Here is a 16,966-nt window from a genome sequence, read left to right on the forward strand (position 1 = left end):
GTGAGAACCCGTTATGTAGTGTTGTGAATAAACAAAGTTGCTCCAAGAGATGCATAGAGATGTTCCGATTGCGAAACCATATCGGGGAGTACTGGAGTCAGTACCCTAAATCACCTTGGTACACCTATAACAAGTGTTTATTTTCAGACTATTTTAGCCCAGCGGGTCGCCGCAGCTGTGGAGTAGCACAGGACCTGGGTGACTCGTCCATAGTCATAAACGGAGAGAAGTAGCGCCGGTTAATAAGTTCTTCCGCAAGACGCATTCAGTTCTGTTTATTAACTGCTAGAGCGTGAAACAAAAACAACTAAACTGCGGACCTGTGTCTCTGTTGTTAAAGTTTATCGTTCATTTGATACTCATTTTAACAGTCTGGAGTCACGTAAACATGACGTCACGTGCGTCTTTTCTGGTCAGTCGTCATGGAAACATGATCGCCCTGGCGTTTGGACCAGAGTGTCAGAGGAAGTGATTCTTTCTGAAGCGCAAGAGTGATGCTGGTACAGTTCGGATTCGCGTTCCCTTCACTGAAAGCTGTTATGCGGTCTTTTAGTGCCTTGCGTCGGCTCCATACATGGCTCAGGAGGACCACAGGCCAAAGCAGACTCCAGCACCTAGCTGTGATGTCTATTGAGAAGGAGTTGCTTGAAATAATTGAACCCCAAAGGGTCATTGACAGGTTTGCCAGCCTCAAAGTGTGGCGACATAGATTAACTCTCCTAAAGTAGAGCCAAATGGGGATTCAGGGGAAATACTTTAAAGATTTCCCTCTATTTCTTTTTTTATATCTTTACTTTCTAAGTATTTTCAAGACCTCTGTAAATTATCTGGATATTTTGGACTTTTTGGTTTTACCTTCTTTTTTTATTTATTTTGATATGACTTATATCGGTTTATGAAAGTTCAGACTGGCGTGCGACCAGATATGTTAGAGATGGTCATTTGTAAATAATTTACAGAAGGTGAATTACATTTTGTTGTCCAAGTACCTGTTACTTTGTTCGATGACAATAAAGATCTAATCTAACCAATCTGATGACTGTTGATACAGAAGGAGGAATATAGAGTTAAGGGTCAGGAGAAGCTGTGTGAAGGAGGTTTTGTGTTTGTTACAGGGGGCTGTCTGTGTGAACTCTCACAATTAAGCTGGTGTCCTGAAAAGGTCTCAAACCTTGTTTGTATGTGTTAGCGACCACTCATTCAGTATTTTAAGTTTAGTTAGTTAAAACGGTTCTGTTCTAACGTTCTTACTTTAAAGGGATTGCCATGCAAGGAGCTGTTCTGCAAAAAAGGTCTCAAAAAAGGTGTCAAAAAAATCATTTGGATTTTGGAGTTAGTTGAATCAATGTTAAAATGATTAAGTTATTTTTCAATAGACACATTTTTTGTTTTTGTGTGAAAAGAGGGTGGGTGGTGGCAGTGGGGCTCATTGGGTGCTCAGCACCCCTAAAGCTTTGACCCTAAAATCGCCCCTGCTTGAAACTGAGAGTGAACACGACAGTTAACGAAAGCTGTCGCATTAACAGGTGGGTTATGCAAGAGACAGTGGTTGAATCTGCAAAATTTGTCATTTGGTATTATTTATTTTTTGTATGTCGGTAATGTTTTGCTCTTGGTCTTCTACTAGTGCTAACAACTTGTACAACATATCAACAAAAAAGATTAGATTACCAGCAACTTCCACCCCTCTCACCAAATCAGTCCCTTGTAGGTAAAATATGTTTCTCTAGTCATTATAATTATAACAGGTCAATAAGAGCCCTTTTTTTAGAAAGATATTGTTTCAAGACCAAATGTTATTGCTTACTGGAGTCAATTTGTGAGTGATGTTGACTGGAAACAAGTCTGGCTTCTACCCAATCGCTATCTCTTAACAAACAAGGTTAAAGACGTATCTTTAAAACTTCTTCATAGAATATACCCTGCTAAACACTATTTAACCAAATTTAAAAAAAATATTGATGAAAGTTGTAGTTTTTGCAAAAAGAAGCCAGAAACAGCTGTTCATTTATTTTGGCACTGCCCTTATGTATCTTTTTTTTGGCAAAATGTACTTTGTTTCATTGTTGGAAATGTTGATGAAAATTTTACATTACTGTGGAAAATTGTTCTACTAGGTATTGTAAACTCAAAAGATAAACAACCCTGCACGTATTTTATTATTTTTTTTATTTTAATGGCTAAATTCCACATTCATAAATGCAAATTTTCAGGGAAAAAGCCGTGTTTTGTTGCATTTGAAAATGAAGTGAAGTTTTATATTGAGACAATATTGCCCTCGAAGAAACAAAAAGCTATTAAAATTCTGCAAGCATGTACACTCTTTAAAGTATTCCTATAATACTGACTGTACCTCCCCCTAGCTTTTGAAATGTACTGTATTTCTATTGTCTGTTTTGATACTTTCTTCAATAAAAAATAAAATAAACAAATAAAAAAACTTGTACAACATATCCTCGTTCTTAGAATTAAAGTTAGCTGCTTGTCTAATCAAATTATTGTACTCAACGATCAGATTTTAATAATAGAAATAACTACATGTCCTATTGTTGGCACACTTTGTAGACACTCCCCCCCCCCCAAAAAAAACCAATGTAGCCTACAACAATGCCTTCACAAAAAAAGAAGACTGGGAGAGAAAGAGCGAAGGGAGGCTGCTAAAGGCAGTTCAACACTGCAAACATGGATTCAAAGCTCCAGAAAGCCAGCAGGTAAAGCAACATATAGTTAGAAAAAGTTAGAACAGTTAGCACAGTTTGTCTGTTTAATTATTGTAAATGTATTTCCCATTGTAATCACTTGTCTTAGTTCTGACTAACACATCATAGGCTCTAAATGAGTTGTATATTAGCATAGGCTATGTAGATTCATGCTGTATGCTAATATGAAATTAAATGTCTATTACTTATTACTCCGTTGAAGATGAGGCAGAGGCAGGCTCAGAGAGTGAGGGAGAGCCCATTGAGCATCAGCCACTTACAGGTAATTGTTGTTAAACTGGCTGACAGTAAAGGATTCTGAATATGCTAGAGTTTGATAACAAGAAAGATAGACATTAAATTATTTGAATGGAAGAGTAATTATATTACAAGAACATAAATTGAATTAGCACAAAGCCTAACAATTGTATTTAAAATATGAGTGTTATTCATTCTCTATATTAAGATAAAACTGCCTCAGAATCGACTGAACAGAGTAAAAGTGAAGGTCTTGGAACTGAGCCAGACAGAAAAAGTTCAGAATGAGAAAGAAAGGCAATGCATTGAGACAGAGAATGAAGAGATCCTGGTATCAATGTTAATATGCAATGTTTTCATGCGAAAAATGTGAAGATGATGCTAATGAGGAATATTGAAGTCTGAAAGGAAAATGATGAAAGCAGAATCGACTGAGACAACCCCAAAAAAATGTATAGCTGATATTCCTGTAATAACATTTCACTATAATTTAACATTTGCCTTGACATTCAAACATTGTAAAGTACACGATTTTAATATGTGCCTTGAACTTGAAAATGTCACATACAAATATTAAGTGGCATTTCATATGGGATCTTGACAAAAACCTTCCGTTGGCATAAAAAGATTAAAAAGCAAACATGCAAATATTCATTTTTAAATGTGCTCTAATCTTATCACAAGTTCTGATACATTTTCTAGAATGTTTCTTCCTTCAGTCAAAATATATGCCAGATATGAAAGCCTTACAACAGGGGGAGGCTGCTGCTTAATAGGGAGTGCAGAGGCATGCCCCACCTAATTATCCTGAGAAGACTGTTAAAAATAAGTTCAACATGTATTATAAATTGCTAAATAATTTTGAGATTTACAGATTTATTTACACTTTATTTGCCCGGTGGTTGTATTAGCAGTCATTATTTAAAATGGTATTTGGTTCATTTCTTTGACCACACATATATATTTTATGTGCGGGGTGCCGGACAAATTAGTGTTTATTTAGGTACATAAACTTTTGGCAGTCAGGTGACCTGAGGCTGCTCTCTAATTGGCTCGCTTCAGAACGTCGCCAAGGCACTCTGTTTGCCCTAGACCCTCCTACTTTTGCTTATTACTTTATTTTATTACAGAACCAGAACTGACCGTTTTATAAATAGATTTTATAAACGTTTGAAGTATTACTAACTATAGTTGTTGTGCAAGCTTAACACAAATAAATGACGAGACACAGATGAACTGTTATTAGTCTTTACTTACCTGAAGTGAGCTGAAAAGTTACTCTCGTATTTTGTTAAAGAAGAGGTGGATGGTCGACCAAAACACTAAACCGTGTTACTGTCTCCATGGTCATTATGAACAATTCCAGGGTTTACTGAACACTCCACTACAATTGTGAGTTGATAACCTGTAAAATACTGTATTATACACACAAAAAACAAATGGTGCTATATAGCACTAAAAGTGGTTCTTTGGCTCGTAATCATAGGGGAACCATTTTTAGTGCTATATAGCACCTATTTTAAATGGTGCTATATGGCACCTTTATCAAATGGTGCTATGTAGAACCATTAAAGGTGCCATATAGCACTTTATGCTTAATGGTGCTCAACAGAACCAACAATGGTTCTCTGGATCATAATCATAGGAGAACTTCTATATGGCACCTACTTATAAAGAAGCGTTATAGCATTTATCAAAAGGTGCTAGGTAGAACCATAACAGGTGTCGTATATTGTTTTAATTTATCTAGTAGGGCTCATTTTAATGCCAGATACTACCATAGACAAGTTGAAATGCTTTAATAAATGACACTTATTAAAAAACATTTTTCAATCGTATCAAAACACCATAGATTTAAAAACCTTTAAATTTATGCATTTAAGCAGCAAATAAAATCTATGCTTAAATAAAGGGAATAAACAGAGGCAATACAAAATTAGATTAGATTCAACTTTATTGTCATTACACATATACAAGTACAGTGTAACAAAATGTAGTTTAGGTCTAACCAGAAGTGCAATTAGCAGGTGCAGGATATACAGTTAGAATAAATACAGGATACAATTTATTTCTTACCACTGAGCTACAGGAAACTTGCCTCTGGAACCACTTCTGTCCAGCAAACGGTTTGCGAGTTATCGCTGATGATGTAAAAAACCTACTTTTGCGAACTAGTCCTTGGTTTTTCGACCGATCGGAACCAAACCAATGCAGATGACTTCTGTGGAGTGTGAATGTAAATAACTAACTAAGTTTACTACTTGTGTAAATGTTCCATTTCAGTGTTTTCAATGTAAAAAATGTGCAATAAGTTCTTCAAACTGTAATCAAATGTTCATGGCTTACCTCAACCTCAAACAGCAACCCTGGGTCCTCCTTGAACAGTGCAGGTAAGAGCAAAATAGCTGCTTCCAACAGTAGGCCTTTAAATACAATAACCTCATTAGGTTGACATAACATGGTGGATGCTTTCACCAAATACTTGTTTAGTTTTTTAAACATTCATTACTGTGCAGACAGAAACATGCAGGGAGACTATCTAAGCAGTGCAGATTGAATTACCTTTTTTAGTCTGCCATTTACACAGTCCTCAATTTTGCGCCTGAATCTCTTTTTCAGGGGACTCTTCAAGGACTCGAGGTGCCATTACAGACAGCTGCGCAAGAAGTCGTTGGTCCACATCAACAGATGTGTGGTCTCTCAAAGTCCAAAGTAGCTTCCGATTAAGTAAAAAAGACGCGTATTAAAATATAGCCATAACTCAATTAAAGGAGCCAATTAATATACTACTGTATTTACTATTTTGGCCAGTCTAAAACACGTGAACTCACAGAGAGCCTCCTCTGTGCTGTGGTTGGACATAAAATTTCTTTGGTAGCATTTAATCAGTGCCAACTTTTCTTTTCTGAGCTCTATATTTGGTCGAAGCTTCTCAGTTTCCACCTTCATTGCTCACAGATGTTCCTTGATGCTTCGTTCATCTTCTCCGGCATCTACCTATTAAGGGAAGTTAAATTGTCATAAATGAGGGTTGTCAATAAAATGTAACAAATAAGTGTCAATACTAAAGTGATCAATGACATTATAACCTGTTCCAGTCAACTATGCCATGTTATGTTTAAATAAGGCACAATACTAAACTCACCGGCCACTTTATTATGTACACCTGTCCAACTGCTCGTAAACGCACATTTCTAATCAGCCAATCACATGGCAGCAACTTAATGCATTTAGGCATGTAGACATGGTTAAGACGATCTGCTGCAGTTCAAACCGAGCGTCAGAATCAGGCAGAAAGGTGATTTAAGTGACTTTGAACGTGGCATGGTTGTTGGTGCCAGACGGGCTGGTCTGAGTATTTCAGAAACTGCTGATCTACTGGGATTTTCACACACAACCATCTCTAGGGTTTACAGAGAAGGGTCCGAAAAAGAGAAAATATCCAGTGAGCGTCAGTTCTGTGGGAGAAAATGCCTTGTTGATTCCAGAGGTCAGAGGAGAATGGCCAGACTGGTTCGAGCTGATAGAAATGCAACAGTAACTGAAATAACCACTCGTTACAACAAAGGTATGCAGAAGAGCATCTCTGAATGCACAACACGTCGAACCTTGAGGCGGATGGGCTACAGCAGCAGAAGACCACACCGGGTGCCACTCCTGACAGCTAAGAACAGGAAACGGAGGCTACAATTCGCACAGGCTCACCAATATTGGACAATAGAAGATTGGAAAAACGTTGCCTGGTCTGATGAGTCTCGATTTCTGCTGTGACATTTGGATGGTAGGGTCAGAATTTGGCGTCAACGTCATGAAAGCATGGATCCATCCTGACTTGTATCAACGGTTCAGGCTGATGGTGGTGTTATGGTGTGGGGGATATTTTCTTGGCACACTTTGGGATTTTATGAGTCCGAAAAACATGGATACGTAAAGAACTTACTCTTTTGTACCTTTTTAGGCAGCCACTGTGTCCACATACAACAAAGAAATGTGGCTCACTTTCATGGAAATACTGCAGGTGTCTGAGGTATTTGTTGTAAGTGAATGTTCTTACATGGCAATTAGGGCACTGGTACATCAATTGCAGAATACTTGAACCTTACCCAAAAAAGTTTCACAGAATTCCCCCAATTCGATATCTTTTAGCCACTGGCAAACTTGAACAGAAGTCCAACTCCTAAAGTCTGTCATAGTCTAAAGAGAAAGATAAAATAAAGGTGAATGTTAGCCTATAACATTATCTGCTATTATGCCTACATGAAAACCTGAATTACTCATATCTGCTAGAACAGTAGTTTAACACAATTTAAACTGAACAGTTACTGTAAATCAGTTAAATGACCACAAGGCCATTAAATGTCTTAAATCCAATTCATTAACACTTGCAATGAATCGCTTACTGTAAATACAGATACACAAAATATACACGTAATTATGAAACCAAGGATATTTCGTTACACTTTACTGTTTGTAAACTTATCTCTGTTACGTTAAATGAACCCTGTTTTTTTAGTCTCGAGGTTAACGTTAACGTTATGTGTCTCGAGCTTTGTCGGTTGGTTCGTTTTTTTGTTTAAAACTAGCAATTACAGCTGGTTCGACTTTGTTGGTGTTTTTTGAGCGTGAATGGGATGGTAATCGCATATTAAAGAAAACTAAATCTGCAATTTAGCGTTACCTTACGCGGTTGGTTTGGCTCTGTCACAAAACGCTATAAGTTAAAGTTACGTTTACAAATACAAATAAAAATGTCGCCTGTAGAATACATTTACTAAAGATCCTATTTCTGTGGCACTGTTACTCACCTCGATATATATTTGCTTCTTTTCCGTCTGAATCCGCGTCCAACGATGAAGTTTTCTCCTCAGGAAGCTTTAAACTCGCGCTTGCATGGTGCGTCCACCTGATTGGCGAATGGTTGCTAGGTTACGTGACGTGCTCTGGTCAAAGGTAGTTCTTAGCAGGTCCTACTCAGGTTTTTAGCGATTTAAATTCTTGTTCATGGTGGGATTTTATAATCTATGTAAATAAGATTAAAGATGGTACGGTCTAAACCTTTTATAAATGAAATGTAACTATATATGTAAGATATAATTTAAAACAATGGTGTGATAAAAAACACTTCCAACTCATTTTTGTGGGCAGGACACATAACCATTGTTGTATTTTGTCTAATATCAAGACTATAGTTATTGAGAATATTGAGAATGCTTTTGATAATCTATCTGAATATTGCCTATTTATAATTTATTATATTTTGCTTTTCACCCAGTATGTGACACACTAAAGACATTGGAAATTAGTAGTCTACTTGAATGCAGTTTCCAACAGAAAGGTCATTATATAAGCTTAAATCACAAAACATTCATATATAATATTTCACTAAATAAAACAAAGCAAAGTTAATATATGAGAAAAAGGCAATAGCCCAAAAATTGAGTTTGTGATATAATTTCTGTGACTTCGCACACCCATGTGAAGTGTCTTATCCATTTACATTCATTCAAAGACTACAGCCGTTCACCATGTTTTAGCTTTCTCTCATCCTCCTTTCTCCTTCCAGATAATTTAAGCTACAACTAACAGCTCTCACATCCCAGAATTATCTTGTTGTTTATGTTGTTTTCAATCCTTTCCCCAACTAAAGAGACTAAGAGAGAGTTGAGATCCTAAATAACTATATACTGAGGGGTTAACGGTTTACTTGTACGGCAGTGGTGCTATATAGCACCTTAACAACCCCAAAGAACCAATGAAGAACCACTGAAGAACCATACAGGTGCTTAACTGGTTCTTTATACAGTAGCGGTGCTATATAGCACCTCAATCATCCCGAAGAACCGGTGAAGAACCGGTGAAGAACCATTTTTTTCTGTGTGTACCTTAATGTTCACTACGGTACAAAAATTACAAAACAAAGAATTGCTCCCACACCTTTTTTATCTAAGCAGTGAGGATACGTTTACGCAGGGCTGGACTGGTAATCTGGCATACCGGGCAAATGCCCGGTGGGCCGACGCACTTGGGGGCCGGTTGATATAAAATTATTTTTTTTTATTTGCCAACGACCGGCCCATAAAGCAGGGACAGCGGCCCATTGGTTCATTATCCATACTGACACTGGGCTGGCCCAATCATCTCTTAGGGTTAGGGCTCCACCCCTCCCCCTCGGTTTCTTGTGTCAAATGCAGTCAGTGGGTCAGAGCCAGAAATCTGTGGATTTAGGATGGAGAAACAAAAGCGCAAGGGCAAGGGGGGTGCGGAGAAGTTGCGGGCCAAACAAATACAAATTCTAGAGGTTGATGCCTCAACATGTGCAAAAATAACCGACATGTTAAGTGCTGTAGCTTCAGTTTCCAAGCCTATAGTAGCTTACCTAACGACATTTTGCAAAAACAGGTGAACATAGCACATGGAGGAGAGGTGACTAGCCATGGCGGCACCCAGGAAGAGGAGTAGGTGTCTGATAGTGAATTCAAGGAGAGACAGAGTGAGCAGGAGAGTGTACTTGAAACGGTAAGCAGTGTTGGGCGCTACAAGCAGTGACGCTACTAGCTTAACTACATTTTTCAGTAGCGTGGTGGTAACGTCGCTGTTTTCTGAATCAAATAGCTTTTCCGTAGCGAAGCTCTTTTGTTGATCAAGTAGTGCGGTAGCGTCCACACAAGCTAACGTTACACATTACCAAACACAGACATCCCAAGTCTCCCGGAAGTTCCGGGAGTCTCCCGCATATTGATAGCGGCTCCCTGATGCCCGCAAATGAGTTAAAATATCCCGGAATCTAGAGCGAGTGATCAAGAGCGCGCATGCGAGACAGAGACTGTGCTTCAACACATGTAGCGCGCGCACAGCAGAGAGGGAGCGCGATACCTTGCTTGCGTGTGTGTTTGTGCTAGTCTGCGTGTGTGCCTCGTGAAGCGCAGGTAATACAGAGAGCATCCTGATTGGCCCGTTTCGGTAAATCAACCAATCAATTGTCAGTGTGGGCGGGCTTTTGTCTCTTCTCCCTAGTCCCGAACTGAATACTGGGTTTAATGATTGTAAAGACATGTTGAGGTGAGTTCATCAAGTTTTATTTGATTTCATGCGCATATTATTCAGGTCGGCTAACAACTAGTTACGTGAAAACACCTTAGACATATTTAAAATGGCAATGGAATGTAATTAAAAGCATTTCCCTGAAATGACTTTTTGCAGGTTGGGATGTCTGCAAACATTTCTGAAGAACAAGCTCATTTCGGAAACACAACTGCTAAGGATCTCCGATCCTGGTCCAGTAAGTGACGCCACCACCATACAGGGTGACTTCTTCGTGTTTTACGGTAAACAGCTTTTTGGTGCATTACTGCCACCTTCTGCTCCGGACGGTGACATCACAGTGTGTGGGCCTGGTTGGGCCACGACGAAGATGATGATTTACCTAAATTAATGAATATTATAGTAAGACAACATAATCGTTGTCGCTATTATAATGTCTGTCAGATTGTCACCTACTGCACTAGCCACTCAGTCAGCTAAAGTCAAATAACACAGCATAAGCTATTTTGCATTGTTTTTGTAGCTAGGTTAGCAGAGTTAACTTATTCAATTGCAACTTTGGCTGATTATTCTAATGTTAACTAGCTTTTATAACATGGAGCACATTGTAATTGACAGAGTTGCAGAGAAGAGCAAGCTACTGAGGAAACTGCTGTTATTGTAAGGTGAGTTGAGATTATTGATATTATTATAAAAATATTCATAATATTGTACACTGAAATGTGACTCGTTATTCTCTCTCGCTCTCGCTCTCGCTCTCGCTCTCTCTCTCAGGATGCCCTCACGTTTGTAGTTCGTTGTCTTTGATGTTCAGAGCACCATGGAGCCATTTCCACTAAGTAAGTATAAAATATGTGCAACCATCTCTCTACATTGTTATATATTAAAGATACTTGTATGGGGATCATTTTTCTCATTCAGTTATCATTCTCGTCTCTCTCTCTCTCTCTCTCTCTCTCTCTCTCTCTCTCTCTCTCAGGATGCCCTCACTTTGTGTAGGCCCTACTCCACTGCCACCTTTGGTCACCACGGAGTCAGTCAAGAGAGAGTGAGTACACTGGTCCATGGCACTTAGTTCTCAGCTTTGTAGGGGTTTTTGGGAATGGAAAAGTAGATATGCATATCTACAGGGACCGCAAGGATGGTGTACTGGTTGGTTGTGTCCGACCGATTGTGGTGGGCCGGTCTGAGCAAAAATGCCAGGGCCCTTTTTTTATCCCAGTCCAGCCCTGCGTTTACGTCACATGTCAAATGGTTTGTTGCGCCCCCTCTTAAAACATGCGCACCAGTCGCCACTGTCCTACGTTATAATATTTGTCCACACAGGTGAGGCAAAACTCCTTGTGAATCTATGGTGTCTACTCAGTTATCCTACATTCAACAACACTATCAATCATTTGGCTGTACACGCTGTCCTGAGGAGTTTCTTTTCTTCCCATTCTTCTGTTTTTACCCTCCTTAAAATGTCTGTGTATGAAAATGACATTTCATGCTCACCTCTGTTGTTATATCTTTCTTTGTTATGGCATGAGACAGCTTGGACAGTAATCACAACCACACAAACCCCCAACAGTACTCAAAAATAGCCGAATGTCAATAAATTATGCATACCTAAGTCACTTGCACTATTTTAGTCTAAATTATTATCTGTTCATATCCACCTGTACATTAATGTTCATAGCATATAGTCATCTGTATATATTGTTCATAGTATATACCTACTGTCATATTTTCATAGAACATTCCTACTGCAAAATATTTTTATAGTCCATGCCCACTGTATTATATTCTCCCATATTGTATTCTGTATTTATTCTAACTGTATATCCTGCACTTGCTAACTGCACTTCTGGTTAGACCTAAACTACATTTCGTTACACTGAACTTGTATATGTGTAATGACAATAAAGTTGAATCTAATATAATCACTATAGATTCCACTGGCAAGAATGAGTCTTTGTGAACAAAATGGTGTTTATTGGGGGCTGATGTCTGCCACAACCCATGCTGTACACACCTCGGTTTATTAAGGGAACCACACTTAAACCACTTACCCAGCTCACTTCATGCTCAACTATTTATTTGTATTGCAGATCACGACAAGCCCTATAGCATCATCAACCATGAGCATAAAGGAGGGGCTTTTCACAGGCCACGCATCGCACAAAAAAATTGTGCTTGGAAACGTTCACATACATTCCCAGACTGAGATAAGGTAAAGGAGGTTTTTAGATTAGGGTGGAAAAGTAACACGTGGATTCACTAACATCTTCATCACATATTGACCAATAACCCATATCAGATGTTTTTCATATTGCATGACATTCTTACCGATGAGCCTGTTGAAAAAAACAGCATGCGCGTTAGGTAGGTTTTGAAGAATGGTAGCTGGTTTGTGCTGGTTAAAGCTGGTCATGAGCTGGTTTAGGACCATCTTAAACCAGCTCAGGATCATCTTACTCCAGCTAAGAACCAACACATGACCAGCTTAAACCAGCACAAACCAGCTTCAAAACCTACCTAACCAGCATATGCTGTTTTTTTCAACAGGGGATCCAGCTAATAAGCGAAAAAACAGGACGCAATCCTCTGTGTTGTACAAATGTATCTGTCAAATTTCATAAAACCTGCAGAGTGCTAAAAAATGACCTTTGTGCAGACGCAATCCTCTCTGTTGTACAAATGATTTTCCTAAATATGTGTTAGTGTTGTTTTGGTCGTTATATCTTTACAGCAGAAAATTCATCCATATTAAAATCTCTGATAATGAAATAACCTGTATACTGTTTTTAAGACAGAATTTGTTGAGTCAATACTCTTCACTAATGTCACAACAATGAAAAAAGTGCACTGACACCTTTTGGAACCAGATTCACACCTCTAACACAGTCTGTGCAGCTGATGCTAATGAGGAAGATCAAAAAAAACATAATAACAGAAGATCATTTTCAGTTGATACATCCCATCAAAAAAAATTTCTGTCATTATAGCATTTCATTACAATTGAAGCAACACTGTGAATTATGTACACTGTGAGGTATGACTTGAGTTCTGTATCTGCATATTCCTGTTAACGTTTTTAATATGTTTTTATACATTTTCTGCACAGCAGTCCACACCTCTTGCTAGTAAATCATTGCCACACAGGCAGTGTTTACTCAGTTATCCTATATTCAACAACACTGAGATCATTCAGTTGACTGTACACGCTGTCCTGCAGAGCTTCTCTTCCTTTTATTCTTCTGTTTTTTCCCTCTTTAAAATGTGGAGCAGCATAATACAAATGCACTGCATCACAGTCCTGTGAAAGTAACGCATAACTGTAAATAACCTTATAGAAACTGTATATCTTCAAATGGAAGTAAGTAATGTAAGTGCTTTCTGACCACAAAAGCATTCCTAATAAAATGTTTGAAGCACACCTGACTGGAAGGATGTTCTTCATCAGTGTCTTGAACATTTTCTTGTTGAAGAATAAAAAAGATTGTTTAAAATTGTTATGTAATGTCACTGAATCAACCTGATTACATCAGGTAACATGAAATCAATTATTTGGTTCATACCGGGTAGAAATATAACATTATTTTTAGTTATTATTTAGTTAGTTTTTTTAGAGACAGTGTATACAAATGAAATGAAATGCTCACCTCTGTTGTAGTAATGTCTTTGTTTTTTATGGCATGAGACAGCTTGGGCAATAATCACAACCACACAAACCCCCAACAGTACTCCCAATATAATCACTATATATTCCACTGGCTTTTCTGTAAAACAGCGCGAGTAAAACACATTGCGTATCTCAATGTAATGTGTGAGAAACATTTGCTATAAAACATTTATAATTCTGATTGTTTGTGAATATGAATAGGCATTAGCCTCTATTCTTGAGGCAATTTCACAATTCCAAATGAATTATGTAAGTCACGGTAATTCAGAAGACTGGAGAGCACCGCTCATACATTAAGGCTCATCTACTCTCTTTTATTTAACTCATACACAGTAAATAACCTGTCCACAAAACATACTAGAACATATATTAAGCACATTTGCAGTACATTAGGGAGATTTACATATTTTTTAAGACATTTAAATCAAAAGCGAACAGGCGTTCAAAGTATGCATTTTTATCAGTTTAGTGAAAATTGAACCCAAAACCTTTGTGCAATTAACTCAATGCTAAAATAAAGAAATTCTCCTAATGTAAAAATATCTTAATAGCGTTATGTAACTACACCTATTCTGCAAGAGCACTTACATACGCTATCAATGTCTTTGAGGACAGTTGCTCAGTAATGTAAAGTTAATTATAAAAAAATTGTCAATTGCAATGAATTTAATATATTTTAAATGATTCAAGTGTCCAAAGGGTCCATACTTGTTAAGGTCACTCAATCCAAAATAACTATTTTGTGAACTGCTCTGTTCTTTTTTATTGCTGTTTACACAAACCTAACCTATAACCACAATATAGAAAATAACTATTTAAATAACTCTTTATAAGGATAAACAAGTGTTTTTATTACTCCTCACATAAATGTCATAGGATGATTAGTACTTACCCACATGTATTTTTGTCCCAGTACCCAACAGAATTTTTCCACATGTGATCAGAGCGCAGTAATACATGCCAGCGTCTGTCTGACTGACAATGTCTTTTTGTATATTATTTGCACAGCTCTCTGTAGAAGAATAAATCTCACACTGATCACTCTGATTATAAGTGTAAAGGATCTGTGGAACAGATTTTCCTGAATCAGATTTGAACCAGAACATTCTGATGTCTGCTGATGAGCGTTCAAACAGCACAGTGCACATCAGACTCACTGTGTCTCCGGGGTGGACAGACATTGATGCAGGACGCTGAAGAACAGACACATTCAATTTATGCTGGGTATTTTGTAACCCTAAAGAAGAAATGAAAACATTTTATATACCAGATTGCATGATTTTGTAATATGAAATTGAAATTAAATTAATAATAAAATAAAATTGAAGCATTTACGTTTCAATTTCAAATATGTGCCTTCAGCAAAGGAAACTGCATAATTCTTCCCTCCACAGAAATACATTCCTTCATCAGATGCAGTAACATTTGAAATCTTTAAATAACAATGTCCTGTTGCTTTCTCAATAGTAAATCGCTTCTGGGATTTAAACTCATTATAAAATTCTGGATTTTCCACAAATTTCACCATCTGCACCAATGCAACCATAGAGGGCTGTTGTCCTGAAGTTTGCTTGTACCAAACAACTGGATCATTGTAATTATTCAAAATAAAGCAACGCAAAGTAACATTGTCACCAACAGTGACGGATATCACTGGATCTGGTTGACTGGCAAACTCGGACTTGCTTGTGTCTGTAGAATAAAGATAGAATTAAGGAAAGAATTAAAAAAATATTCTTACTACTTAATAAAATAATCCTTCGATGTAAAATTTTTTTTGTCAAAAAGTATTTTACATTACATTATTCGTCAAAATAATTAAAGCAATTTCAACTTGTTTTCAAGTTACACCTGAAACAGAAAAATGTAAGGCAGCAAAAATGTACAGTATGTTAATAGGTCTGCTTCTAACATAAAAACAATATTTTTACACCGAATTTTACATTAAGCATCTGATTGTTTACAAGTATCAATGCGTATAAACTCAAAAACAAATGTTTTAAAGACCCTAGCAATAGTAAAAAAAATTAAAGTAATACATGCTTTACAATAACTGAAGATGATGTTCTCCTCTGTTAAATTTAGATAATCTAAAAATTATGTTTAAAAATTTATGACATAAAACTTTAAAATTCATCTAAAAATATTAGGTTACAACCCGTTATATACTAATCATCGAAGTAATTTATATACATACACTTACACATATTTAGAAGGATGACAGAAACATAAATCATGAAAGAAACCCACATCTTCACTTCATAGTCTTTGGCTGTTTGTCCTCTTGAAAAACTACTGCAACATTATATTGTACATCTCACTGATGTCCGGAAAAGCTTGACATCACAGACTTCCTGTTAGCTTTTCTTGTAAACATTTTTGCACAACAACTGTATTGGCACAATTATAAAATTCTTTGTAACACCCAGAACATACGATTGCTGTGTTTTTTAATGTAGGCTACAGCCACATTGTTATTTATGTTATCACAGAACAAACACTGCATGGGTCTTGATCACATTGTCAAAGCGGAGGGTCTTGTATCACACTTAGGAGGGTTTACACTGTATTTTGCGATAATTAATTTAGACCTTCTGGGGGGATAACTTGTTTATTTCTGGATACGTTTATTTCTGGTTTTAAGCCAAAACATGAAGTTAAAACAATATGAAAGAGCAATTTGATTTCAAAATATGGTTTCATATGTTATTAATAAAAGTATGTTTAATTAACATATAATATTAAACTGCACCACTAAAGTTGACTCTCGGTACCAGGATGCTGAGTTATACATTTTGAACGGTTGTTTTCAGAATCTATCATTTTTGTGATTTTTTAAATACATCCAGGAAATAACCATTTCGAAAATTTATTGATTTTTTCAATAAACATTTGACAGCAAATTTTGGCTATATATGAAATCATAACAGGGTAGAACAAATCAGCCATTACCGATGACATCACAAACAAGTATTCCAGCATCAGGGTCACATGAAATTATAATAGACCAGGTCTAGTTTTATTAACACTACCTTTTATTAAAGGAACATTATGTAAATTTAGCGCCATCTAACGGTGAGGTTGTGTAATGCAACCAACCGCTCATTCCACCCCTCGCTTTTCAAGCTCTACTGAAGCAGAGAGAAGCCTAAGATGTCATCACGTTTTGCTTTTTTTCCAGAATGAGATATTGTATATATATAAAACACGTTCTATAGAGCAGTTTGTCTGTTTGTCTTAAGGTTACTGTAAAAACAAAATGGTGACATTGCAACAACATTTCATGCAATGGGACCCGAGG

At 37.2% G+C, this 16,966-nt stretch overlaps 1 protein-coding gene and 1 long non-coding RNA gene across 3 annotated transcripts; both read right to left on the reverse strand.

Annotated features, from left to right (window-relative positions):
- Positions 1–4,966: 4,966 nt before the first annotated feature.
- Positions 4,967–6,409, reverse strand: LOC306907971. Its single transcript, XR_013787957.1, has 4 exons — positions 5,757–6,409; positions 5,520–5,673; positions 5,304–5,380; positions 4,967–5,178 (listed from the first exon to the last, which is right to left on the reverse strand). It is a non-coding gene; the product is annotated as an uncharacterized lncRNA (long non-coding RNA).
- A 5,548-nt stretch (positions 6,410–11,957) lies between these two features.
- On the reverse strand, positions 11,958–15,943 carry LOC306907968 (V-set and immunoglobulin domain-containing protein 1-like). Of its 2 annotated transcripts, XM_079480513.1 has the most exons (7): positions 15,869–15,942; positions 15,001–15,357; positions 14,823–14,902; positions 14,558–14,729; positions 13,646–13,762; positions 13,421–13,461; positions 11,964–13,299 (listed from the first exon to the last, which is right to left on the reverse strand). In XM_079480513.1, the coding sequence occupies exons 1-7, from the start codon at positions 15,915–15,917 to the stop codon at positions 13,153–13,155; spliced, it is 963 nt and encodes a 320-aa protein (XP_079336639.1). In that variant the 5' UTR covers positions 15,918–15,942; the 3' UTR covers positions 11,964–13,152. The 2 variants fall into 2 exon arrangements, with proteins under 2 accessions (XP_079336638.1, XP_079336639.1); XM_079480512.1 differs by having other exon boundaries at positions 11,958–13,299; positions 14,558–14,902; positions 15,869–15,943.
- Between the last annotated feature and the right edge of the window lie 1,023 nt (positions 15,944–16,966).

Source organism: Barbatula barbatula, assembly GCF_947034865.1.
Source record: "Barbatula barbatula genome assembly, chromosome: 18".
In the NCBI taxonomy this organism is placed as follows: domain Eukaryota; kingdom Metazoa; phylum Chordata; class Actinopteri; order Cypriniformes; family Nemacheilidae; genus Barbatula; species Barbatula barbatula.